General features: G+C 42.5%; 1 protein-coding gene across 3 annotated transcripts in view; it reads left to right on the top strand.

The window, feature by feature from the left end:
- The window catches only part of LOC138975064 (uncharacterized), a 97,366-nt gene that overhangs the window by 53,143 nt on the left and 16,407 nt on the right, over positions 1-27,816 (top strand). For all 3 annotated transcript variants that reach the window (XM_070347713.1, XM_070347711.1, XM_070347712.1), the window contains 2 exons: positions 11,981-12,051; positions 17,558-17,823. In XM_070347713.1, the coding sequence (XP_070203814.1) occupies positions 11,981-12,051; positions 17,558-17,823 (337 nt within the window). The remainder of the gene's footprint in view (positions 1-11,980; positions 12,052-17,557; positions 17,824-27,816) is intronic.

The following is a 27,816-nucleotide window of genomic DNA, read 5'->3' as shown; positions in this document are numbered from 1 at the left end:
AATCTGTCCATTTTATCTTGTGAAATTCTGAATAAAATCGTGTTTAAACCAAATATATTCAAATGCCAGCCTTTTGTAATGGAGTGAACAAGTGGATTAAAAGCAGTTAAAAAAAAGTAATTCGGTGTTAGGCACCATTTGGCACTTCGACATTAGGCGACATTTGGCATTCTATGTTAGGCGACAATGGGAATTCGGTGTTAGGCGCCATTTGGCAATTCGACATTAGGCGACATTTGGCATTCTATGTTAGGCGACAATGGGAATTCGGTCTTAGGCAACAATTGGCAATTCGACATTAGGCGACATTTGGCATTCTAGGTAAGGCGACAATTGGCAATTCGACATTAGGCGACATTTGGCAAATCGTCATTGGGCGACAATGGAGCAATTCGACGTTAGGCGACAATTGGAATTCGGTGTTATTCATGTTACCCGAGAGAGAGAGAGAGAGAGAGAGAGAGAGAGAGAGAGAGAGAGAGAGAGAGAGAGAGAGAGAGAGAGAGAGAGAGAGAGAGAGAGAGAGAGAGAGAGAGAGAGAGAGAGAGAGAGAGAGAGAGAGCTTGAGCTTTTTATTTGATGGTTGGTTGGTTTTAGTTCTTAACGCACTGTTTTTGACAATAGTTTTCATTCGGTAAATGGCAAATTCAATTACCGCTCTCTCTCTCTCTCTCTCTCTCTCTCTCTCTCTCTCTCTCTCTCTCTCTCTCTCTCTCTCTCTCTCCCACTTGACCTAAAGCTTAGCCTTGGTTCATTACCGATTGAGCAAGTGCGTGAACATCGGGTTCTAGGGGTCACAATAGATTCTGAGCTTAACTGGAAATGTCACTTAAACAATATGAACAAAACGTTATCGAGAAACATGTTTTTGTTCTCGCAGCTACGATATTATGTTGACACTTCAGTTCTAAAATTGTTTTACCATGCACATATTCTGTCACATCTAAGTTATGCCTCCACGTTGTGGGACAACTGTAGTGATGTCCACATGATGAAACTAAATTCTCTCCATCGTCGTGCAGCTAAACTGATGGTACCTAACTCATCAGTCACTACTGACAAGAAACTAAAACTGCTCGACCTCCTTCCGTTAAACCAGCAGCTTAAACTGAATAAAGCATTGTTCATGTTTAGAGTTACAAACAAAGAAGTCCCTGAGTACATTCAGTCACTATTTCAAAGGGCAACCAACAGGTATGGTTCCAGTAAATTCATTCCACCTCGCCCTCGACTAGATTTGTACAAGTCTAGTCTTGCATTCTCCGGATCTTCAGTATGGAATTCGCTTCCAACTGTACTTAAACATATTCCATCAGTCAAGGCCTTTAAAAAAACAAACACACAGACATTTGTTCGAAGTCTGATTCAAAGTGAAACATTTATTGTAACATTGTGGCAATTCGTAAATTGGTTTATTCCGATATCTTAAACCACCCTAATTTAATCAATACATAAACGTTATCTTATAGCTTCACATGTATATTAGCATGCGTGTATGCAATTTATGCATGGAAAAAGATACGGGATACGATTCTCTTTTTATGATTGTTGTTTTTCTACACTTGACTTGCTATTTGTTTGCTTGCTGTTGTTGTTTTTATTCAGGACCTCATGTTCTTATTGAACGTAACTTTGCACTCATTATTATCATTATTTTTAGTGTTATTATTATCATTATTAATATTTTATTGTTATCAATCTTATTATCATGAAATCATCATCATTGCCTTCATTGCTATTATCATTGTTACTTTTGCTATCTTTATACTTCATAGTTTATATTTAGTTAATCTATAACTTTTGATTTGCTTTTGAATGTTACTTATTACCATATGTATGTTTCGTCAAATTCGTAGTGTCCATATACTCTTTTCGTGTGTTGTTTTGTTCTCGTCTTTGCTTGCAAGGACAGATTGTAAGACAAGGCAATGCCTAAAATCTCCATCCTTCTGTAATAAAGTTTAATCAATCAATCAATCAATCTCTCTATCTCTTTCTCTCTCTCTCACGCTCTCTTTCTCTCTCTTCATTATACACACACACACACACACACACACACACACACACACACACACACACACACACACACACACACACACACACACACACACACACACACACACACACTCACACACACACACACACGCACAAACGCATACATACACACGGTATCGTACACACAAACTCACACAGAAAAACATCCGTGTATGTATATACGGTATCATGCGAGAGAGAGAGAGAGAGGAAGAGAGGGGTGAGAAGACAGAAAGACAGATGGGGAGAGAGAGGCGGAGGGGAGCGGAAGAGACAAGGAGAGAGCGATTTAAAAGAGGTACAGAGAAGGTGCAGAGAGAGAGAGAGAGAGAGAGAGAGAGAGAGAGAGAGACAGAGAGAGAGAGAGAGAGAGAGAGAGAGAGAGAGAGAGAGAGAGAGAGAGAGAGAGAGAGAGAGAGAGAGAGAGAGAGAGAATTCTATGTTGGGCGACAATGGGAATTCGGTGTTAGGCGCCATTTGGCAATTCGACATGAGGCGACATTTGGAATTCTATGTTAGGCGACAATGGGAATTCGGTCTTAGGCAACAATTGGCAATTCGACATTAGGCGACATTTGGCATTCTAGGTAAGGCGACAATTGGCAATTCGACATTAGGCGACATTTGGCAAATCGTCATTGGGCGACAATGGAGCAATTCGACGTTAGGCGACAATTGGAATTCGGTGTTATTCATGTTACCCGAGAGAGAGAGAGAGAGAGAGAGAGAGAGAGAGAGAGAGAGAGAGAGAGAGAGAGAGAGAGAGAGAGAGAGAGAGAGAGAGAGAGAGAGAGAGAGAGAGAGAGAGCTTGAGCTTTTTATTTGATGGTTGGTTGGTTTTAGTTCTTAACGCACTGTTTTTGACAATAGTTTTCATTCGGTAAATGGCAAATTCAATTACCGCTCTCTCTCTCTCTCTCTCTCTCTCTCTCTCTCTCTCTCTCTCTCTCTCTCTCTCTCTCTCTCTCTCCCACTTGACCTAAAGCTTAGCCTTGGTTCATTACCGATTGAGCAAGTGCGTGAACATCGGGTTCTAGGGGTCACAATAGATTCTGAGCTTAACTGGAAATGTCACTTAAACAATATGAACAAAACGTTATCGAGAAACATGTTTTTGTTCTCGCAGCTACGATATTATGTTGACACTTCAGTTCTAAAATTGTTTTACCATGCACATATTCTGTCACATCTAAGTTATGCCTCCACGTTGTGGGACAACTGTAGTGATGTCCACATGATGAAACTAAATTCTCTCCATCGTCGTGCAGCTAAACTGATGGTACCTAACTCATCAGTCACTACTGACAAGAAACTAAAACTGCTCGACCTCCTTCCGTTAAACCAGCAGCTTAAACTGAATAAAGCATTGTTCATGTTTAGAGTTACAAACAAAGAAGTCCCTGAGTACATTCAGTCACTATTTCAAAGGGCAACCAACAGGTATGGTTCCAGTAAATTCATTCCACCTCGCCCTCGACTAGATTTGTACAAGTCTAGTCTTGCATTCTCCGGATCTTCAGTATGGAATTCGCTTCCAACTGTACTTAAACATATTCCATCAGTCAAGGCCTTTAAAAAAACAAACACACAGACATTTGTTCGAAGTCTGATTCAAAGTGAAACATTTATTGTAACATTGTGGCAATTCGTAAATTGGTTTATTCCGATATCTTAAACCACCCTAATTTAATCAATACATAAACGTTATCTTATAGCTTCACATGTATATTAGCATGCGTGTATGCAATTTATGCATGGAAAAAGATACGGGATACGATTCTCTTTTTATGATTGTTGTTTTTCTACACTTGACTTGCTATTTGTTTGCTTGCTGTTGTTGTTTTTATTCAGGACCTCATGTTCTTATTGAACGTAACTTTGCACTCATTATTATCATTATTTTTAGTGTTATTATTATCATTATTAATATTTTATTGTTATCAATCTTATTATCATGAAATCATCATCATTGCCTTCATTGCTATTATCATTGTTACTTTTGCTATCTTTATACTTCATAGTTTATATTTAGTTAATCTATAACTTTTGATTTGCTTTTGAATGTTACTTATTACCATATGTATGTTTCGTCAAATTCGTAGTGTCCATATACTCTTTTCGTGTGTTGTTTTGTTCTCGTCTTTGCTTGCAAGGACAGATTGTAAGACAAGGCAATGCCTAAAATCTCCATCCTTCTGTAATAAAGTTTAATCAATCAATCAATCAATCTCTCTCTCTCTCTCTCTCTCTCTCTCTCTCTCTCTCTTTCTCTCTCTTCATTATACACACACACACACACACACACACACACACACACACACACACACACACACACACACACACACACACACACACACACACACACTCACACACACACACACACACGCACAAACGCATACATACACACGGTATCGTACACACAAACTCACACAGAAAAACATCCGTGTATGTATATACGGTATCATGCGAGAGAGAGAGAGAGAGGAAGAGAGGGGTGAGAAGACAGAAAGACAGATGGGGAGAGAGAGGCGGAGGGGAGCGGAAGAGACAAGGAGAGAGCGATTTAAAAGAGGTACAGAGAAGGTGCAGAGAGAGAGAGAGAGAGAGAGAGAGAGAGAGAGAGAGAGAGAGAGAGAGAGAGAGAGAGAGAGAGAGAGAGAGAGAGAGAGAGAGAGAGAGAGAGAGAGAGAGAGAGAGAGAGAGAGAGAGAGAGAACTCAGAATGGTTTATCATACTAAGGCCACAGATTCATATACAAACCACGGGGGATGGGGGAAGAACAAAATCAACAAACAAACAAGTCGCGTAAGGCGAAAATACAATATTTAGTCAAGTAGCTGTCGAACTCACAGAATGAAACTGAACGCAATGCCATTTTTCAGCAAGACCGTATACTCGTAGCATCGTCAGTCCACCGCTCATGGCAAAGGCAGTGAAATTGACAAGAAGAGCGGGGTAGTAGTTGCGCTAAGAAGGATAGCACGCTTTTCTGTACCTCTCTTTGTTTTAACTTTCTGAGCGTGTTTTTAATCCAAACATATCATATCTATATGTTTTTGGAATCAGGAACCGACAAGGAATAAGATGAAAGTGTTTTTAAATTGATTTGGACAATTTAATTTTGATAATAATTTTTATATTTTTAATTTTCATAGCTTGTTTTTAATCCGAATATAACATATTTATATGTTTTTGGAATCAGCAAATGATGGAGAATAAGATAAACGTAAATTTGGATCGTTTTATAAATTTTTATTTTTTTTTACAATTTTCAGATTTTTAATGACCAAAGTCATTAATTAATTTTTAAGCCACCAAGCTGGAATGCAATACCGAAGTCCGGGCTTCGTCGAAGATTACTTGACCAAAATTTCAACCAATTTGGTTGAAAAATGAGGGCGTGACAGTGCCGCCTCAACTTTCACGAAAAGCCGGATATGACGTCATCAAAGACATTTATCAAAAAAAAGAAAAAACGTATGGGGATTTCATACCCAGAAACTCTCATGTCAAATTTCATAAAGATCGGTCCAGTAGTTTAGTCTGAATCGCTCTACACACACACACACACACACACGCACAGACAGACACACATACACCACGACCCTCGTTTCGATTCCCCCCTCGATGTTAAAATATTTAGTCAAAACTTGACTAAATATAAAAACCACACACCAACAACAACCATGAAATAAATACGTGGTAAAACAAAAAGAGACAGAGAGAGAGAGAGACAGAGAGAGAGACAGAGAGTGTGAGAGAGAGAGAGAGTGTGAGAGAGACAGAGACAGAGAGAGAGAGAGAGAGTGTGAGAGAGACAGAGACAGAGAGAGAGAGACATCGACAGACAGACATACAGATCCGACACACAGCCATGCAGACAATATATATATATACTAGAATGAATACCCGCTTCGCCGGGTAGCCGGCTTCGCCGGGAAGAAGTACTTAGAGCCGTACGCCGGCTTCGCCGGGTCCGAACAATAGACCCGCCAAGCTTAGGTCCCTCCCAGATTCGTGGAATGGGAACAGCACGAAAATGATTCAGTGGCCATAATGCCAATCCTGACCATATCGAGTCCCATCCTTGTCGACGAATGTAACCGTGTTAATCACCTTTGGAGGCGAACTCCACTCAAACAGGACTGAGCAAGTTATGGCTTCTCAAAGGAAGGCCAGTTCATAAAATTACACAAAAGCCGCCAGACCACATCACAAACAGAACTGAACAATGCACAGGTGTTGCTTACATAGAGACACACACACTCACACACACACACACAAAAACACAGAGAAGCCGTATCTATAGAGAGATAGATGACAGTGTATTTTTCGCGTGGCTATAAATTGATTCGACCTTTGCACTTTTACAGTGAGGATAATTTACGGGTCCAATTTACGTTCTGTACACTGCGTTGACCTTCTAAAAATAATAACAGTAACAGAACGCCGGGAATATCCGAAGACGCTCAGCGCAGTGGACAGCGCAGTGTAGTAACTTACAACTGAACGGGAAAGCCACACGAAGGAAGGGAGATAAACGCCAAACACTGGAGAAGATAAGGAAGAGTTACTTATAATGGTGAAATGAACACAAAAACGAAAATGAGTTCAGCGCTGCGCGCTGAGAGCACGTGTTGAAATATCTCATCGATGATATTGTGTCCGGGGTGTAGCTGAATACGGTGTCCAAATTTGAAAAAGATCCACCGAGAACTTTGGCGTTGTGATGTGGTGTAGCGGCTATGGTGTGTCGGTATGGGGGCCCGGGTAGCTGAGGTGGAACCAAAATAGTTGAGGTGGAACCAAAATCGGTTCCGCGCTGCGCGCTGAGAGCACGTGTTGAAATATCGACCAGGTTGTGTCGTGTCCCGGGTCTACCTGAATATGCCCACCAAATTTGAAGCAGATCCATCGAGAACTTTGGCCGTGCATGGCGAATACACAAATACACAAACACACAAACACACAAACACACAGACACACAGACACAAGTCGTATATATATATATATATATATATATACGCACTCACACGCACACACAATGGGAAGTGTCTGCCGTTTGAACATGTGGTATAGTGCTATCGACACGTAGCGTTATCGACACGTAGCGCTACAATACATAGGTTTTTCAAAAATAGTGATATCGACACTATTGAGACGTAGTGATAATGGAATTGTGGCAATAGCACTACGTGCCGATAGCACTACTGTTTTGGGTAATTTGTGTCGATAGCACTACAGAAAATAGCACAAACGATACGTAGCACAAATGACACGTAGCGCTAGCGGGACGCACCGTTCGCTGTCGTGTTTTTTGTGGGACCTGTATTCAGCTTGTTACGCCTTATTGGATGGAAACCTTTGTAGACTTGCCTTTGTTCAGCTTGTTACGCCTTATTGGATGGAAACCTTTGTAGACTTGCCTTTGTTCAGCTTGTTACGCCTTATTGGATGGAAACTTTTGTAGACTTGCCTTTGTTCAGCTTGTTACGCCTTATTGGATGGAAACCTTTGTAGACTTGCCTTTGTTCAGCCTGTTACGCCTTATTGGGTGGAAACCTTTGTAGACTTGCCTTTGTTCAGCTTGTTACGCCTTATTGGATGGAAACCTTTGTAGACTTGCCTTTGTTCAGCTTGTTACGTCTTATTGGATGGAAACCTTTGTAGACTTGCCTTTGTTCAGCTTGTTACGCCTTATTGGATGGAAACCTTTGTAGACTTGCCTTTGTTCAGCTTGTTACGCCTTATTGGATGGAAACCTTTGTAGACTTGCCTTTGTTCAGCTTGTTACGCCTTATTGGATGGAAACCTTTGTACACTTGCCTTTGTTTAGCTTGTTACGCCTTATTGGATGGAAACCTTTGTAGACTTGCCTTTGTTTAGCTTGTTACGCCTTATTGGATGGAAACCTTTGTGGACTTGCCTTTGTTCAGCTTGTTACGCCTTATTGGGTGGAAACCTTTGTAGACTTGCCTTTGTTCAGCTTGTTACGCCTTATTGGGTGGAAACCTTTGTAGACTTGCCTTTGTTCAGCTTGTTACGCCTTATTGGGTGGAAACCTTTGTAGACTTGCCTTTGTTCAGCTTGTTACGCCTTATTGGATGGAAACCTTTGTAGACTTGCCTTTGTTCAGCTTGTTACGCCTTATTGGATGGAAACCTTTGTAGACTTGCCTTTGTTCAGCTTGTTACGCCTTATTGGATGGAAACCTTTGTAGACTTGCCTTTTTTCAGCTTGTTACGCCTTATTGGGTGGAAACCTTTGTAGACTTGCCTTTGTTCAGCTTGTTACGCCTTATTGGATGGAAACCTTTGTAGACTTGCCTTTGTTCAGCTTGTTACGCCTTATTGGATGGAAACCTTTGTAGACTTGCCTTTGTTCAGCTTGTTACGCCTTATTGGATGGAAACCTTTGTGGACTTGCCTTTGTTCAGCTTGTTACGCCTTATTGGATGGAAACCTTTGTAGACTTGCCTTTGTTCAGCTTGTTACGCCTTATTGGATGGAAACCTTTGTAGACTTGCCTTTGTTCAGCTTGTTACGCCTTATTGGATGGAAACCTTTGTAGACTTGCCTTTGTTCAGCTTGTTACGCCTTATTGGATGGAAACCTTTGTAGACTTGCCTTTTATGTATTTGTTTTGGTTTTGCTTTTTAATTTTTTTGGGGGGGGTTTTGGCTTGTGGTCGTATTTTATCCAGGATTGTCCTAGACTGTTCAGGGGTGAACCGAGTGTAAGTGCCGGACGGGGTTCCAATCTGAGGCAGAAGTACAGGGGGTTGCCTGGCAGGGGGGGGGGGGGGGGGGGCGGATGGGGGGATGGGGGATGGGGGGGCTTCCGGAACTCAGGTAACCCCCCTCAGATCCGGCCCTGCCGGTTTTAGATTTTGTACTGCAACCGTGGTATATGCTTACTTTACTAGCTTTTCAGTCTTTATTAAGCTTGCAGCACATTACGGCGTTATGTGTGTGTGTGAAAAGCCTCATATTCTATCAATCTACTTTTCTTTTCTCTTTCTGTTTTTTTTTTAATCCGTTTTCTTTCTTCTATTTTGTACTTGTTTTGTGATATTGATGTATTGATGTATTGATGTATTGATGTGCATTTGCAAGCAATGTACTTGCACGACATGTCTTTTGATGCTGGTAAGAAAACGAAGAGAAAGTGATCAGATACACATCAGGAATGATTCCAGCATTTCCAGTGATCATCAACATAAACTTGGCAAAACAATTATTGCTTGTTCTGAGCACATGGTCGAGGACAACTTATAAGGGTCAACCTGACCTGGGAACCCATAGGATGTCGCCGTATTGTGTACGCATGATTGTCTAGAATACGAGCAGTACGGTCAGTGAAAAAAAATACGACGAGAACATTGTTCTGCTTTTCTGCCATCGTAGTCTCAGTGATAGTAACCACATTGTCAACTCGGAAGGGAACAGTATTGGCAACGAGCACAAGGCAGAACAACAGGAAGAAGAAGAAAGAGAGAAACGGCGTCCACCCAAAGTCCCCAGAAAATGCACCCAAACGACTGTCGCAACCATGACAACGGCAACGGAAAACCCCGAGAACAAACCCCGAGTTGTGAAAACTTTTGTAACCAACCCCCCTCCCGGTCCGAGAGGTATAGGTTTTCTTGTGCAAGTGGCGGGGTTTTACCGGTGTTGGTGTGTTTAATACGAGCGTGTTATTTTGCAGGCAGGGTTGTGTGTGTGTGTGTGTGTGTGTGTGTGTGTGTGTGTGTGTATGTGTGTGTGTGTGTGTGTATGTGTGTGTGTGTGTGTGGGTGTGTGTGTGTGTGTGTGTGTGTGTGTGTGTGTGTGTGCACCTGTGAGATATGTTTACGGTTTTCATGCACTCGTCTGCACCTGTGATATATTTTGTATGCACTCTCCTTCAGGTTTTATGCACTTGTCTGCGCCTGTGAGATATGTTTTTGATTTTCACGCACTCTTCTGCACATATGAGATATGCTTTCGATTTTCATGCACTCTTCGGCACCTGAACAGATATGTTTGTGATTTTGATGCACTCTACTGTAGACTACCTTGGAGTTGTTTTGCACTGCACCTATTCGTATTGTTAGAAAAAGAAAGTGTCGTGTGTTATTTCTCCAGAGGCACACTTACTCTAAAAAAAACCACGGATGCTTGTTGTGTTCGTGGTGTGAACGGGTTTTCAACTTAACCGCTGTAGTGGGTGTGCTTTTTTGGGTGCTTTTGTGCGTTACTGAATTTATTTTGCAGTTTGCACGACTGATGTATCACTGCTTATGTTTAGGCGGTTGAAAGTCTTTCTCATATAAAACAATTTTATTCGGAAAATTACAGATAACAATGCCGCATACATTCAAATCAATAGATGGAGCACAACAAGCAAAGCTTATTTTGTATTGTTTTATTTTGAAGAGCAGATTAAGTGTACAAATCTTGAGGACAAATTTGTTCTGACAGTGATAAGTAAGCTAACTTTTCATCTCGTTTGCGAGTGAGCAAGTAGGCTATTTAGCAAGCAAAACAAGCAGACACTAGTATCATTGAGCATATAATTTCAATTCAATTCAATTAACAGTAATCCTATTTTATTGTCTGAATGTGGAACATACTGAAATATGTCTGTTGGGTCCAAAACATAATTATGAACTCAATGAATGCTTGTCTTGAGTGTGTCATGAATGGCTATCTTAAATAAGGCCAAAAAAAGAGGTCTGTTTACGGTAACCCGACCGACCCTGGTGTTTAGGCCCGACCCTAATCTTTTTTTGGGATCGTCTGAAAAAACCCAAAAAAACGCATCCAAAATAGAGCTGTTTGCGCTCAAACAGCAGACGACAGAAGGGAGGTAAGCTCAAAGTACTGTTTATAGTTATGTTGGGCAAAAACAGGGATTGATGAGAAGAAATGAACTGTGAAACATCATAGAGAGGGGAGAAAAAAAAAGAGAAAAAAAAGGGAAAAAAACGAACCCCCCCCCCCCCCCCCAAAAGAAAAAAGCCGACCTACCGACCCTATTTTTTCACCCCATGTTACCGTAAACAGACCTATTTTGTTTTTGGCCTAACAAGACCTAAGACTTTTTTGGGTTCACATTTACTTACATTTTGAGTGATCGACAAGAAGAAGAAGAAGATTTACTTACATTTCATTTGCAACAAAACGATTCAGACGTCACATCAATTCTGTTTTACGGTTAACGTCGATTTTCAAGTTTAATATCTAAACCAGTTTCCCCTACCTGACAAATTGTTCACTTGTTTTTTGAGTTCAACTAAAAAGTTAAGACACAGCCGTTTAATTTGTTTTGCTTAAACATTGACGTTTCTGAAACGAAGTTATTTGATAGTTTTCTTCGTGCGTGCGTGCGTGCGTGCGTGTGTGTGTGTGCGTGTGTGTATGTGCGTTCGTGCATGTGCGTGCGCTTGAATGGAAATGCAAGGGAAATAACCATCTGGTTTTGAAAAGATGATATTACATGTAGGGAAACAGTTTTCTCCCTTCGTACACATCCCCATTTCTGTGCACTTCAATACTGAGTTCTGTTATACTAGCTTTTTGCTGAATTGTGTTTTGATTTGTATAACTCATCATGTTAATTGTGTTTTGATTTGTATAACTCAGCTATTGATGTGTACATTGTTGTTAAACAGTTGTTTGTTGTATGTTTATCAGGGTTTGCTAGTGTGTGATAGGGTTCGTGTCCGTCTGTAGATGTTAGTTTCTTTGTTAGTCCTGTGTTGACAACTCTTCGACAAGCGCTTAGAACTGTACCCACGGAATACGCGCTATATAAGCTTCATATTTATTATTATTATTATTTATCATGTTAATTGTGTTTTGATTTGTATAACTCATCATGCTAATTGTGTTTTGATTTGTATAACTCATCATGTTAATTGTGTTTTGATTTGTATTACTCATCATGTTAATTGTTGTTTGCAGCGAAGATGATCCCCACCATCATCATCCCCCCAACGGATCAAGATCTGATACACAGGAGCCGTGCAGATCAGGTTAGCCTATTTTTATGTTGTTGTTGGTGGAGTTTGATTTGGTTAGACATGGGGATGCTTTGCTGTGTTTGTTGATGATGTTATCGTTGTCACTGAAATCCGGCAGCAAATGCATTGATATAGGCTTCCGGTCCTGTGGCAAAGGTAGAGAATACACATTTTTATAACCAATTCAGTGCCCCATATGGCTTTTTGACCAATCAGGACGGATTCTAAATGTTATAACGTTCAGGCGGGGACCCTTTTTGTTTATCAAGCTAAAAATGAACAAGACAAAGTAAAAATTTAAATCAGCAATATCAGTGTGATTTATTCTAAAGAATGACACTTCAAATGCTGTCAGATAATACTCTCTTTATCTAAAAAAATACCGAAAAGCGAGTTTAGTCGGTGGGTGCTTTAAGAAACAGCGAGGCACCGCCCATCCTCTGAGTGTGCAATGCCGACTCGCTCACTTGAAATCTAAATTATCAAAGTTCGGAAAATCAAGTGAAATTGGGTCACTCGCTTTACGTCAAATGTATCCGTTACGTCATTTCCCATCCGTCTGGAGTCGGTTCTAAATCTGTCGCTCTCTGTTCAACAAGAAAAAGCGAAGCAACCGAAACGCATGTTCAATATGGTTTGTTGTGTGTCAAACGCATTTGACCTGTGAATATTCATCACGTAAGGTGTGTTACTCTGATTGGCTGACCCAGGTCACGAGAATTCTTTGACTGACAGGCATAATCAGGTAGGAGCGCTCCAGTTCCCATTGCGGCTGTTCTGTCTAATTCGCGGGGTCGCTTCGAAATTTCTTTTGGTCGAATTAAACGGTAATAAAACCGTTATTTCTAAAATGCCGACTGTTAGCAAATAATAACAGACATGTCTCACAAACGATATCAGCATTCGCCTAAAAGGCTCATGCTTGATATCTTATTTCTCGACATGTCTGTTATCATTTGCTAACAGTCAGCATATTAGAAATAACTCATAATACTAGGAAAAGCAAACCCACACATACAAAACCGAAACAGACTCAAAGTCAGAAAGGCCGTCTGAGGAGCGGTTGGAACATTAAAAGACTTCAGTATTAGAGAGAGAGGGAGTGTGTGTGTGTGTATTTAAGAGGAGAGAGAAAGAGAGAGAGAGAGAGAGAGAGAGAGAGAGAGAGTGTGTGTGTGTGTGTGTGTGTGTGTGTGTGTGTGTGTGTGTGTGAACGTACGTGCGCGTGTGTGTGCTTGAGTGCGTGCATGTGGCCCTCACAACTCAATCTTTAACTCAGAAACACTTTTGCATTGAAAAACGTTTCTACCTTGTTTATGTGGACTCTAAGAATACCAATGGCGCACGTTAACCTACACTGTGACGCTACCGACACATGTGAGTCTCCCGTATAATAAATAATGCATGGAAAAGTTGATTTCCCGTGGTTGCCAGTAAACATCGGACAGTTGACTTGCAGTCTAGAAGCAATCCGCTGAAAGGCACACACACTCGTCTCCATAGACAATGATGCATCATAGATGATGCACGTCAGCAAGATACAGTACATCGCAATTGAACTGAGAAGGAGATAATAAGAAGTAGTACAGAGTGTATGTCATGGGGTTAAATGCAGACTTGTTTTTCAGTCATAGTGACTGTAGTCATATAATAAATGTTTTCCTCATTTTCACGACTTTCTATTCATAGGCCTAACACGCTGGGTAACAAAACACATTGTCATCATTTTCACGAGTTTTCATTCACAAGCACCTGGGAAATAAATCTCATGTTCCCCAGGCAATAAATCCCCGGTTACCATAGTTGTAGGAAGCAGGTTATACATGGATAATCAAAAGCAAACCCAATAGAAACGCTCGGGGATTCTTCGGCTCTTTTCATTGGTGTTTCCCCAGACCTAAACAGACGACACGACACTGCTTTGCAAAGTTCCAAAAACGAACTGGCAAACTGGCAAAAGTAAACAAAAAACAAAACTACTTCATGAAAGGTCATACATTTATCAAAAACAAATGGAACCTAGCGATATGTTTTGTCTTCTTACAGAGTAATGGAGTGCGTGTATCTGTGTTTCGATACACAGACGTTCGGAGAAACACGAACGTCAAGTTCAAGTAAAACGACCCCTGACACACACATTTTGACCCGTGCCCAAGACGTTTATCGATAAACGAAGCACAAATAAGAAACAATAATAAAAGCAAAGAAAATAGCAACAAGATAATTATGCAAACATCTAACAAAGCCGAGCAAGCAGAATGACAGGTCTGATGAAAAACAAAGAGGTACTGTACTGAGTCGGAAACAAGATCACGATTCTTTCCTTCGCTGCACGACGCAAATCTTCTGTGACCTTTGACCAAACGTATAGCTTCCACATTCGATCACTCAGCTTAATATTTACAACAGAAAGCCGAGGGGGTGGAATACCGAGATGAACCTACAGAACTGTGCATCCTCAAACCTGACATATTCATCCCAACATTTAATAAACTCAAAAACACAGAAAGTTGCTTTCACACGCCAGCTTTGATTGCCAGTGGTTATCAAACCGGGACCCGTGTGGTTATCAGCACGGAACCCGTGTGGTTATCAAAACGGAACTCGTGTGGTTATCAGCACGGAACCCGTGTTTCAAAGCATGGCTCCCTGTGCTGATTGTGCACTTATTTTCTCACTACCAAAATGATGACAAAAACGATGTTTGGTGGTTTGTTGACAGACCAGCTTTTTTGTCGGTCCTCGGGGGTCATATCGACTTTTGTTTCATATTTATTGACCGCGGCCTTCGGCCTTGGTCAATAAATATGAAACAAAAGACGATATGCTCCCCCTCGGACCGACAAAAAAGCTGATCTGTCAACAACCCATCAAACATCTTATAGTGTTAATATATGACACATCGAGGCGGTCACGTGAATGGGTTCGAGCTTCAGTCAAAACGTGGATTGTCAAAGTAAAAGCCAATCAGGCTGTTTATTTGATTTGTGGAACCATCGCGGCTTTGGATTTGTGTTTTCAAGGACAATGAATGTAAACATTCCCTCTAAAAGATCCAATCAATGTTGAATACTACTGCGACGACTCGCGGTCAATTTGCAACTAAACTGTGCAATCGTAAAGTGTGCGACGAAAAGTCGAAAAACACTTAAAAAAAAGGGCACATACTAAAAAAGTGACAGACCTCGCCAATATGATAGCAGCTCTGTGCATTTTCAGAGTGGAAGAAAAACGTAAACTTTGCGTCACATACAAGTATGACGTGATGGCTTGAACTCCCGACGCGCTGTGGGACCCTGGATTGCATTTTAAAAATGAGGCTCCCTGTCAATGATTGTGCGTACTTTTGCACTACCAAAATGATAACAATGACTATGTTTGATGTTTGTTTTGCCAGACCAGCATTTTTTTGTTGGACCCCAGGGAACATATTGCCTTCTGTTGCATCTGTATCACCCCCCCCCCCCTCTCTCAGACCAAAAACAAAGCTGGGTTGACAACAAGCCACCAAACATCTTATACTATTTTGTATGTGCGCATCTGATTTTTGCTTTTGACGTTCCTGCGCTAGATGAAGAGTTCCCTTCGAGAAGTAGAATCCTTGTGCTTGTATTAAAATGTGCAACATGTATGCATAGATCGGGTCATTAGTTTTGCAACAGGTTGTTTCTAAGTGATAGAGTCATAATGTTAGAGAAACTAAGAGGTTTTCAAGTACCTACTCCTTAGAAGGTGTTATACTCTTGATTGCATTTACTGCAGGTGTTCGGTTGTATTTACTCCATGTACTGATCAGAGGATCGAGAATGCTTGGGTAATAATGCATAATCGATAAAAGGTTGAATGTGTGCGTTGAAGAATAATGGTTTGTTTGCGTGAGAGAGAGAGAGAGAGAGAGAGAGAGAGAGAGAGAGAGAGAGAGAGAGAGAGAGAGAGAGAGAGAGAGAGAGAGAGAGAGAGAGAGAGAGAGAGTCTCACCCACCTCACCCTACTTTTAACTCTTAATGTATCCCCTTTTCGATGGTGGCAACATATCTTGGCATTCTTGAGGGCAAAGTATTGTTCGCAGTCAGTTCTTTCCGGGCTTTTCATCACGATATTTATTGAGTAAAGAATAAGACTTTCTCTGTTGTCGCAGAACTGTTGCTCTCAAGTTGGAATGAAGTGGTCTTTCTTAAAGTGTACTTGTGTTAGTCAGTGATTTCATTTGAGGGTGGCCGACCAAGAATAGTGAGTTAGTAAAAAGGAGTGAGTGTATCTGTGTTCGTTTGGTAAAGATTTGGACACTTCGTCATCATGGGTAGGAAAGGAAGTTCTAAGGTACTGTGGTGTTTTACTTGAGTGTTTATGTTATTGTTTTTGAGAGAGAGAGAGAGAGAGAGAGAGAGAGAGAGAGAGAGAGAGAGAGACAGACAGACAGACAGACAGACAGACAGACAGACAGACAGACAAACAGACAGAGGCAGAGACAGCGAGGGTGCGAGCGAGACATGCAGAGAAAGGGTAAGAGAGAGAGAGAGAGAGAGAGAGAGAGAGAGAGAGAGAGAGAGAGAGAGAGAGAGAGAGAGAGAGAGAGACAGAGAGAGAGACAGAGACAGAGACAGAGACAGAGAGGGTGCGAGTGAGACATGCAGAGAAAGGGTAAGAGAGAGAGAGAGAGAGAGAGAGAGAGAGAGAGAGAGAGAGAGAGAGACAGAGACAGAGACAGAGACAGAGACAGAGAGAGCACCCCCACCCAATCTCCAATTACCCACACACGCATCACTCAACTAAAATTGATTGCTTTGTCACGGTAAACGTTTGGTCGCCTCGCCCTAACAGCGTGTAAGCAATAATGTCTCACATTTATCGATAGTTCACCCAGTATACCCGATCTACCCGCCTGACACCGGATGGGAGCCTGCGGTCCGTGTAATGACCCTTTTCTGGTCCCTCAAAGACAGGGCAAAACCGGGTAGCCTCGGTGCCACCCGTTTATTTTCTTCTTCTTCTTCGTCGTTCGCTCAGACAACCCGTTTATTTGTTGGGTACCGTAATGGAATCTGTAGATCTTGAGCGATTGCTAATGGATTTGTGACACAGTATGTACTAGTGTTCAGTACATGGACGCTCTTGGAGGTACTGCATCTTTGTGTCATTGCCTGTCTGTTTGTTGTGTTATTTTAGTTATCGTCTTGGGAATGTCAGTGCTCAATTGTCAAACTGAAACGTGATGTGGTTGATTTCAAACTGTCATGCAAGTTTACCTTTGCGTTCCGATTCTCGGGGTGGAAAGTGTTGAATCTGGCAGTCTGGAATTGTATGTGGTATTCACAAGGATGATATTATTCCAGTGTTAGCAGTGTGGATCTTATTCCTAAACTTTACGTGCTGTATCAGAAGATTTTTTGAGACACGTTTGTTCTTGAAATTCCGATATCAAAGTAAGCATTTTTTTTCCCCCCATCCCTCACCCACCCGACTCCCAGCCCCTTCTTCGATGAATTAATCAGTTATTTTTTTATACTTTCATTTTCAGAGTTCTGCCCGCAAATCAGCGAGGGAAGACACAAGACCCAACGAATCTTCCAGAAGAAAATCCGCGGACAGACCGGTGTCGGCATCAAGATCGACCCACAAGGAAAAAGAGACACCGGACAAAAACAAGCGTACCCCGATTGCCAAGAAAAAGAAGAAGACTTCCTGTAAAAGCCGGAAGTCCAAAGCTGCGGACATGGAGGATGCGCCGGCTGAAGCTCTTGCTTCCGGCGATGCGTCACAGGCACCTGTGGAAGATGCTTCACAGTGAGTATAGGAGTGTGTGTGTGTGTGTGTGTGTGTGTGTGTGTGTGACAGACTGTGTGTGTTTTATATATGTGTATGTGTTTGTGTGTGACAGACTGTGTGTGTGTGTGTGTGTGTGTGTGTGTGTAGCTAGCTGTGTGTGTGGCCGGATAATATTGAACTTCAGCGTTGTAAGTTCAGAGCTCCCAACATAGTGGCATGCATTATTGACTTATATTTGATACAAGTCACATTTATCAAATTAAATAATAATTCTTGCGACATTGATTGACAGAATGAACTCCAAAATTAAACATAATTTGATCATTTGTGTATTAGATCGAGGAAAAGTCTGTCATGGTTTTCTCCCTTTGCAGAAAATGCATACCTCCTGTAGACAGACTTGCCTCCCTTCTTTGACCAAAAAATACCTGCGCCTATTTTTCCCCCTGTAAATGATTCTCATTTCTCATTTCTCATTTCTCATTACTTTATTGTCCCATCGCTGGGAAATTCGGGTCGCTTCCTCCCAGTGGAAAGCTAGCAGCAACGGAGTCGCGCTACCCAGGTGTCTGCGTGTTTAGGTGTATTCAGCCACCTGCACTTATGACAGAATGACCAAGGTCTTTTACGTGCCATTGTGATGACACGGGGGTGGGACATGGCTTCCGTCTCTGGGTCTGCACATAAAGTTGACCCGTGTCCGTCCCGGCCCGAATTCGAACCTGCGACCTTTCGATCACAAGTCCAGTGCTCTACCAACTGAGCTACCGGGCCCCCATGTAAATGAAACACATTTGTACAGTTCATTCCGTGACTTGAATAGTAACTAAAATGACTTTTTATGTTTACGAGAGCAAGTTCTGCAAATGTTGAGGTTTAGATTACAATAGGTAAACGTCCCTGGTTTTACAACGCTAAAGTTCAATATCACAAGTGGTCGTTGTCGTCGTCAGTGTAGTCGTTGCTGTTATTGCTTTCGTTGTTTGTGTGGCCATTATCCATCTATATTTTCTCCATAGATAAACAAAGTAGTCTTGGTAGAATGGAACCCCCCCCCCCCCTCTCTTTATGACCTCCAATAACCTGAGGAAATCAGTTCTTAACAAGTCGCGTAAGGCGAAAATACAACATTTAGTCAAGCTCAGTCGAACTCACAGAATGAAACTGAACGCAAAGCATTTTTTTCCGCAAGACCGTACACTCGTAGCATCGTCTGTCCACCGCTCGTGGCAAAGGCTGTGAAATTAACAATACAGAAAAGCGCGGTAGCGGTTGCGCTGAGGAGGTTAGCCCGCTTTTCTATATCTCTATTCTTTTTAACTCTCTGAACGTGTTTTTAATCCAAACATATCATATCTATATGTTTTTGGAATCAGAAACGGACAAGGAATAAGATAAAATTGTTTTTAAATCGATTTCGGAAATTTAATTTTAATCATAATTTTTATATTTTTGAGTCACTTGAGAAAAAGTGACTCTATGTAATCGGTCAGTGTTAGTCTGTCCGGCCGGCCGTCCGGCCGGCCGGCCGGCCGTCCGTAGACACCACCTTAACGTTGGACTTTTCTCGGAAACTATCAAAGCGATCGGGCTCATATTTTGTTTAGTCGTGACCTCCAATGACCTCTACACTTTAACGATGGTTTCGTTGACCTTTGACCTTTTTCAAGGTCACAGGTCAGCGTCAAAGGAAAAATTAGACATTTTATATCTTTGACAAAGTTCATCGGATGTGATTGAAACTTTGTAGGATTATTCTTTACATCAAAGTATTTACATCTGTAGCCTTTTACGAACGTTATCAGAAAAACAAGGGAGATAACTAGCCTTTTCTGTTCGGCAACACACAACTTAACGTTGGGCTTTTCTCGGAAACTATAAAAGTGACCGGGCTCAAATTTTATGTGAACGTGACTCATTGTGTTGTGAATAGCAATTTCTTCCTGTCCATCTGATGCCTCATATAATATTCAGAACTGCGAAAGTGACTCGATCGAGCGTTTGCTCTTCTTGTTAATTTTCAGAGCTTGTTTTTAATCCAAATATAACATAATTATATGTTTTTGGAATCAGAAAATGATGAAGAATTATACGATCAACGTAATTTTGGATCGTTTTATAAAAAAATAATTTTAATTACAATTTTCAGATTTTTAATGACCAAAGTCAAAAATTAAATTTTAAGCCTCCAAGCTGAAATGCAATACCAAAGTCCGGTCTTCGTCGAAGATTGCTTTGACAAAATTTCAATCAATTTGATTGAAAAATGAGGGTGTGACAGTGCCGCCTCAACTTTTACAAAATGCCGGATATGACGTCATCAAAGACATTTATCGAAAAAATGAAAAAAAGTCTGGGGATATCATACCCAGGAACTCTCATGAAAAATTTCATACAGATCGGTCCAGTAGTTTACTCTGAATCGCTCTGTACTTACACAGAAACACACACACACACACACACACACACACACACACACACACACACATACACCACGACCCTCGTCTCGATTCCCCCCTCTATGTTAAAACATTTAGTCAAAACTTGACTCAATGTAAAAAGGGGGAGTCTTAAAATGGGGGTTAATTTACACAGGTTATCAACATAAAACTTTAGAAAAATATAGGTTTTAAAAGAGAGAGAGTCTTAAATTGGGGAGTCTTTTAAGGGGGGTTGTACTGTAGTTAGCTTAGCAAATGTTCCGTGCTTTCTATTATTATAGGCTTACTTGACATTGGTCTGTGTTAGAATAAATTAAATCAGAATCAGTAGATTGGTTATGATGATAATGATTTGTTGAATGATTACTCTTTACACAACATGTTCAATCATGTGTAAAGTACTTTTGTCAAATAATGTGTTAATATTTGTTTGTTTGTTTTCTTTTGTTTATTGTTTGTTTTTAATTTTCATTCTTCTGTCCTTAACCAACACCCACCACTCACCCCACCCCCACCCCTCCTCCCCTTTCCCCCCTCCGTTGTTCACTCTTTATCTTGTTCCCCAAGTGCCGTTTTTTCTGATAACTAATTTTGTGAGTCTCCTTTTTCTCTCTCTCTTTATTCTGTTGTGTAACCGTGTATTCAGTTCTCTGTATGTTGTGTGTCAATTCTTTGAGGGAGAGTGGCTTTGATGTTGGTATGGGGTAGTGGTTTGTGTGTGGTTTGTGGCTGGGTAAAGCGATGTGGGCTGTGGTGGTGTGTGTGGTTTGTGGCTGGGTAAAGCGATGTGGGCTGTGGTGGTGTGTGTGGTTTGTGGCTGGGTAAAGCGATGTGGGCTGTGGTGGTTTGTGTGTGGTTTGTGGCTGGGTAAAGCGATGTGGGCTGTGGTGGTGTGTGTGGTTTGTGGCTGGGTAAAGCGATGTGGGCTGTGGTGGTTTGTGTGTGGTTTGTGGCTGGGTAAAGCGATGTGGGCTGTGGTGGTTTGTGTGTGGTTTGTGGCTGGGTAAAGCGATGTGGGCTGTGGTGGTTTGTGTGTGGTTTGTGGCTGGGTAAAGCGATGTGGGCTGCGGTGGTTTGTGTGTGGTTTGTGGCTGGGTAAAGCGATGTGGGCTGTGGTGGTTTGTGTGTGGTTTGTGGCTGGGTAAAGCGATGTGGGCTGTGGTGGTTTGTGTGTGGTTTGTGGCTGGGTAAAGCGATGTGGGCTGTGGTGGTGTGCGTGGTTTGTGGCTGGGTAAAGCGATGTGGGCTGTGGTGGTGTGCGTGGTTTGTGGCTGGGTAAAGCGATGTGGGCTGTGGTGGTTTGTGTGTGGTTTGTGGCTGGGTAAAGCGATGTGGGCTGTGGTGGTTTGTGTGTGGTTTGTGGCTGGGTAAAGCGATGTGGGCTGTGGTGGTTTGTGTGTGGTTTGTGGCTGGGTAAAGCGATGTGGGCTGTGGTGGTTTGTGTGTGGTTTGTGGCTGGGTAAAGCGATGTGGGCTGTGGTGGTTTGTGTGTGGTTTGTGGCTGGGTAAAGCGATGTGGGCTGTGGTGGTGTGCGTGGTTTGTGGCTGGGTAAAGCGATGTGGGCTGTGGTGGTTTGTGTGTGGTTTGTGGCTGGGTAAAGCGCTGTGGGCTGTGGTGGTGTGTGTGGTTTGTGGCTGGGTAAAGCGATGTGGGCAGTGGTGGTGTGTGTGGTTTGTGGCTGGGTAAAGCGATGTGGGCTGTGGTGGTGTGCGTGGTTTGTGGCTGGGTAAAGCGATGTGGGCTGTGGTGGTGTGTGTGGTTTGTGGCTGGGTAAAGCGATGTGGGCTGTGGTGGTGTGCGTGGTTTGTGGCTGGGTAAAGCGATGTGGGCTGTGGTGGTTTGTGTGTGGTTTGTGGCTGGGTAAAGCGATGTGGGCTGTGGTGGTGTGTGTGTGGTTTGTGGCTGGGTAAAGCGATGTGGGCTGTGGTGGTGTGTGTGTGGTTTGTGGCTGGGTAAAGCGATGTGGGCTGTGGTGGTGTGTGTGTGGTTTGTGGCTGGGTAAAGCGATGTGGGCTGTGGTGGTTTGTGTGTGGTTTGTGGCTGGGTAAAGCGATGTGGGCTGTGGTGGTGTGCGTGGTTTGTGGCTGGGTAAAGCGATGTGGGCTGTGGTGGTGTGTGTGGTTTGTGGCTGGGTAAAGCGATGTGGGCTGTGGTGGTGTGTGTGGTTTGTGGCTGGGTAAAGCGATGTGGACTGTGGTGGTGTGTGTGGTTTGTGGCTGGGTAAAGCGATGTGGGCTGTGGTGGTGTGTGTGGTTTGTGGCTGGGTAAAGCGATGTGGGCTGTAGTGGTTTGTGTGTGGTTTGTGGCTGGGTAAAGCGATGTGGGCTGTGGTGGTTTGTGTGTGGTTTGTGGCTGGGTAAAGCGATGTGGGCTGTGGTGGTGTGTGTGTGGTTTGTGGCTGGGTAAAGCGATGTGGGCTGTGGTGGTGTGTGTGTGGTTTGTGGCTGGGTAAAGCGATGTGGGCTGTGGTGGTTTGTGTGTGGTTTGTGGCTGGGTAAAGCGATGTGGGCTGTGGTGGTGTGTGTGGTTTGTGGCTGGGTAAAGCGATGTGGGCTGTGGTGGTGTGTGTGGTTTGTGGCTGGGTAAAGCGATGTCGGCGGTGGTGGTGTGTGTGGTTTGTGGCTGGGTAAAGCGATGTGGGCTGTGGTGGTGTGTGTGGTTTGTGGCTGGGTAAAGCGATGTGGGCTGTGGTGGTGTGTGTGGTTTGGGGCTGGGTAAAGCGATGTAGGCTGTGGTGGTGTGTGTGGTTTGTGGCTGGGTAAAGCGATGTGGGCTGTGGTGGTGTGTGTGTGGTTTGTGTGTGGTTTGGGGCTGGGTAAAGCGATGTGGGCTGTGGTGGTGTGTGTGGTTTGTGGCTGGGTAAAGCGATGTGGGCTGTGGTGGTGTGTGTGGTTTGTGGCTGGGTAAAGCGCTGTGGGCTGTGGTGGTGTGTGTGTGGTTTGTGTGTGGTTTGGGGCTGGGTAAAGCGATGTGGGCTGTGGTGGTTTGTGTGTGGTTTGTGGCTGGGTAAAACGATGTGGGCGGTGGTGGTCGAGGAGGGTGGGGATGTGCAGCGTTGGCCTTTGTCTTTACGACAGTGAAACCACCATTTTCAGACCTAAACACATCTGAGAAAGTTAGGTCTTAAAAAGGAGGAAGTCGTAAAATGGAGGTTAGTTTACAGAGGCTATGAGCAGTCTGAACAAGTAAGGTCTTACATTTGTCAGTCTGACGCAGATCTGTACGCCGATTTTCAGCACCTTAGGTGTTAAACTTCATTTCATGAATGTCAAATATTGCACCCTTAAAATCACATTTCCTGTATTTGTTCACGAAAGTATCTGCAAACATCGTGAAAGACATTTCGCTCTGTCTTTATATGTGCCTTGCACTGATCTCAGTGCGGGTCATACGTCATGAGGATTTGTAGATACCCTGCCGGGACAGATAAAAGAACATTATTGCTCTTATTTGACGTAAATTATAGCGTGGACTTAGGATTTAAGTTGGAATCATGGCACTTGAGACCGTGAGGACAGCTGGAGTTTTCCACTAGAGAGAGGTAACAATAGGTTCTATTAGGAAATGGGGGGAAAATTCACGCGCGCACACATAAGCACGCAGAGAGAGAGAGAGAGAGAGAGAGAGAGAGAGAGAGAGAGAGAGAGAGAGAGAGAGAGAGAGAGAGAGAGAGAGAGAGAGAGAGAGAGAGAGAGAGAGAGAGAGAGAGAGAGAGAGAGAGAGAGAGAGAGAGAGAGAGAGAGAGAGAGAGAGAGAGAGAGAGAGAGAGAGTGTGTGTGTGTGTGTGTGTGTGTGTACTTTCACGACATGTCTCTCTTTTCTCTTTCTTGTCTTTCTCTGTCTCTTGTTCCGCCTGTCTGTCTGTCTGTCTGTCTGTCTGTCTGTCTGTCTGTCTGTCTGTCTGCCTGCCTGTCTGTCTGTCAACCAACAATCAGTCTAATACGCGCTTTGAACTTCGGATAAGGCGCTATATAAATACCCCTTATTATTATAAATCGGTTCACCAAGTCACAAAAGACACGACTCTGCTCTCCCTACCCCAATACCCTAACTCAAAACGCTTCAAAACCAGAACAGCTACCCACGCTAAACTGAGAGCAATAACTGAACACTCGATAACATCCCCGTCAAACAGCAGAGAGATCGAAGCAGATCAATACACGTTATTGGCCAACATAATCACACACAGGGACCCAGGAACCGACAGATAATATTCCGCCAAACACTGGTCTTTGCACCAACGCAGACATTTTTCTTTATCGACGAGATTGTTAAAGGAGGGATATTCGATAGCGTTTCTGCCGATTTTGTGCAGGTGTCTCATTTATTAGAAATTATGCACTGTTTGCCCCTTTTACATTGTGGAGTTATTTTTATTTTTATTTGTGCAAATCAGGTTTAGTGCCCCAGATTAACTCTACCCGTTAACATTTAGTCTACCGTGTCCCTTGGACATGAAAATGAAGTTTATTTAGTGAATCGAATACGGACAAATTCAGTTTAACTGCGCACAAAATGCACCGGCTTCGAAAACTTCTGTTAACTGACACATTCAGTGTAACCTCCCACACAATGTAGAAACTTCAAACAGTTGGCTTCAAACAATGTTTAATTGGACAGTAACTCTTTAAATTTCACTGCACTCTCATACTGCAGTTGTGTCCCTTGCCAAAGGAAATGAACAAATCTCAGATTATTACCGCCCTTGCCCTGTCTGCAGACTCTGAAGATCTGTGTGCGAGTGGCACTATAATTTGGTTTTGCAAAGTCAGTGTGCCTTTGACTGCGGTCAGGAATGTGTGAATTGGTTCTTACCTTAGTCCTGGGAGGTGAGTTGAATTTTTGTCACCCGTCTTTTCTTCCTGCCCAGGTATGTGCGTGTCTGTCTTGGTTCTTTTGCTGCAAATTTGACTTTCTTCACAGTCTGTTACTGGTCACCATGTAGACTGAATTTGACTGTGCTGTCTTCACAGTCTGTTACTGGTCACCATGTAGACCTGAATTTGAAGACCTTTTTGTTGTTGTTTATTCTTGTATTGTATTTGTACGGAGTGTGTGCGTGTATGAAAGTTAGCCACTTGACGACAATGACCAATGGCTTGTATGCTATATGGCGACATGAATTCTTGTTCTGTTTGTTCTTCTTCTAGTATTCTTGTTATTTTTGTTGTCTGTTCGTCTGTCGTTTTCTTTCTTTGCTGCCTTTAATGTAGCGGCCCGTTTTAGTAGTTCGTCCTAATGTAACTGTTCTTCTAATCAACGCAGCCAGCGCTGAACAAAGTAATCATGGCTTCGTTGTCTGTAGAAAAAAAACCACGATAATGAGAAACTGTGTTTTGGCTTGATGTCTATTTCGCTCGCACATTTTGCGCGGTGCACTTTGGTTTTCAATTTAAATTGAAGAACTGAATTAGTGGTAGGCTTAAGTATGTGATTAAGCGGACTATGAATTTAGTCGGAGTCTAAGAAGTCGTACTGTTCGAATTGGTTTATACATTTGTGCTGGATTCATTGCACTAAAACATGACGTCCACACTCAGCGTTTAGTTTGATGACTACAAATCTACACAGCCCTTTGCTGGGTGTTGTCAAGTCACTTTGGCTGAATAAAAATAAGAGAGAACTTACAGAAAAGACTGCCTCAAGTTTGTGCTGTCAGCTTTATTCAACCAAAGATCACTAACAAACCTTACACAATCATAGAGGATTTTGTTTTCAAAAGTTTGACGTGTTGAATGCAAGCTATACACATATCGACGAGCGATATACAGTCTGCATTCACACTTCTTTTCAGCTCGGTTTCGTCCAAATTCCCAGGTTCTTTCAGGAACGTTGACAGGCGAGTAGCACTGTTTACACTATATGAAAACTCTTGAACAGAAATCTTTTCATTCCAATACACCAAGCGGATCTTCGTTTGGCAATATCAATTATCAGTCTTGACGCGGCTACATAGAAAACTCCTTAGAGGTAAGTTTTTGTCAAGACAGCGCCATTATACTCAAATGTTTTTGACCGCTGTTTCGTTTTGCTTGTACAGTGTAAAAAGCGTAAAAGTCATATCTCCTCTTGTTTTGTATGAATACATATATTTAGAATCAACCAATCGCCACCCCTCCCTACCCCGCGCCATTCCGCACCCCCGAGTTCTTCTTAAACGTTTTGCTATTTTTGTCGTTTGCTTTTATTGTCATGTTCATTGTGGTATTAGGCCCAAAAAAAAAAAATTGTCTGTTTCTGGTCACCCGACCGACCCTAAATTTCGGCGCCGACCCTAAACTTTTTTTTTCCAAACTCAAAACTTTTTTTTTTTTTGGTGGTGGTAAAGGACAGGGTGAGAGAATGAACAACAAAAACGTGTGAAAACGAAAGTCCGCTGACGATTTGTAAATGTGTTGAGTGTCTTGTCTCTAGATGTATAGTGAATCCAGTCTCTTTGCGCGATTTTTAAAGTTAGTTTTATTGGTCTACATTTGGGGGTAAAAAAAAAAAAAAAAAAAAAAAAAAAAAAAAAATCCCGACCTACCGACCCTATTTTTTTTAGCCATGTTACCAGAAACAGACAATTTTTTTTTTTTGGCCTTAGCAAAGGAGACTCTAAAACGTCAGTGCAACTGTCTTCTCGAGTATTTTGTATCACACAGGAATCTTAGATTACAGAAATCTGACGAAAAGTAACATGTCTTGCGTCGCTTTTGATACCCATTAGGCCAAAAAAAAAAAAAGTCTGTTTACGGTAACCCGACCGACCCTAGTTTTTAGGCCCGACCCTAATCTTTTTTTTAGATCGTCTGAAAAAAACACAAAACACGCATCCAAAATAGAGCTGTTTGCGCTCGACAGAAGGGAGGTAAACAGACGACAGAAGGGAGGTAAGCTCAAAGTACTGTTTATAGTTATGTTGGGCAAAGACAGGGATTGATGAGAAGAAATGAACTGTGAAACATCATAGAGAGGGGAGAGAAAAAAAAGAAGAAAAAAAAACCCAACCTACCGACCCTATTTTTTCACCCAATGTTACCGTAAACAGACCTTTTTTTTTTTTTTTGCCTTAGAACTTTCTCTTTCACTGGTTGACGGTGCAATAGGACATGCAAAAGCACATGAACATTTAAATCCCAATATGCAACAACAGCCAACCAAACTGTCCCCTCGAAACCACCCTGGAGCAATAATTATTCCAATTCCTCATTGAAACGAGTTTTTGCCAGGTTGGTCGTGACAAATTTGTTGTGCCTGACAGAGCCAAGACTCTTGGATTCTTATCGCGCGGCGAATGTTGTTTCGTCTTGAACACTCTTGTGGGTTTCCCAGAGCGCCACGGCTGTGCAAGAGTTTGTTCCAGACCTTGAAATCCCTTGTCCAAATATCCCGTGGGACGCCTTTGTGTGTTATGTGTTAGTCGCGCGTCCATTTGCCTCTTACATTGAGTTGGTTTGGGGGGAAGAGTGGGTGGCTGTGGCGTAGTGGATAAGACAATGTTTTTGTATACATTGGAGAGAGAGAAGGGAGAGAGAGAAGAGAGAGAGAGAGAGAGAGGGGAGGGAGGGGAGGGAGAGAGAGAGAGAG

The sequence above is a fragment of the Littorina saxatilis genome, linkage group LG9, assembly GCF_037325665.1.
Source record: "Littorina saxatilis isolate snail1 linkage group LG9, US_GU_Lsax_2.0, whole genome shotgun sequence".
In the NCBI taxonomy this organism is placed as follows: domain Eukaryota; kingdom Metazoa; phylum Mollusca; class Gastropoda; order Littorinimorpha; family Littorinidae; genus Littorina; species Littorina saxatilis.
Note: the sequence above shows the minus strand (reverse complement) of the source record. Positions and strands in the feature narration are given on the sequence as shown.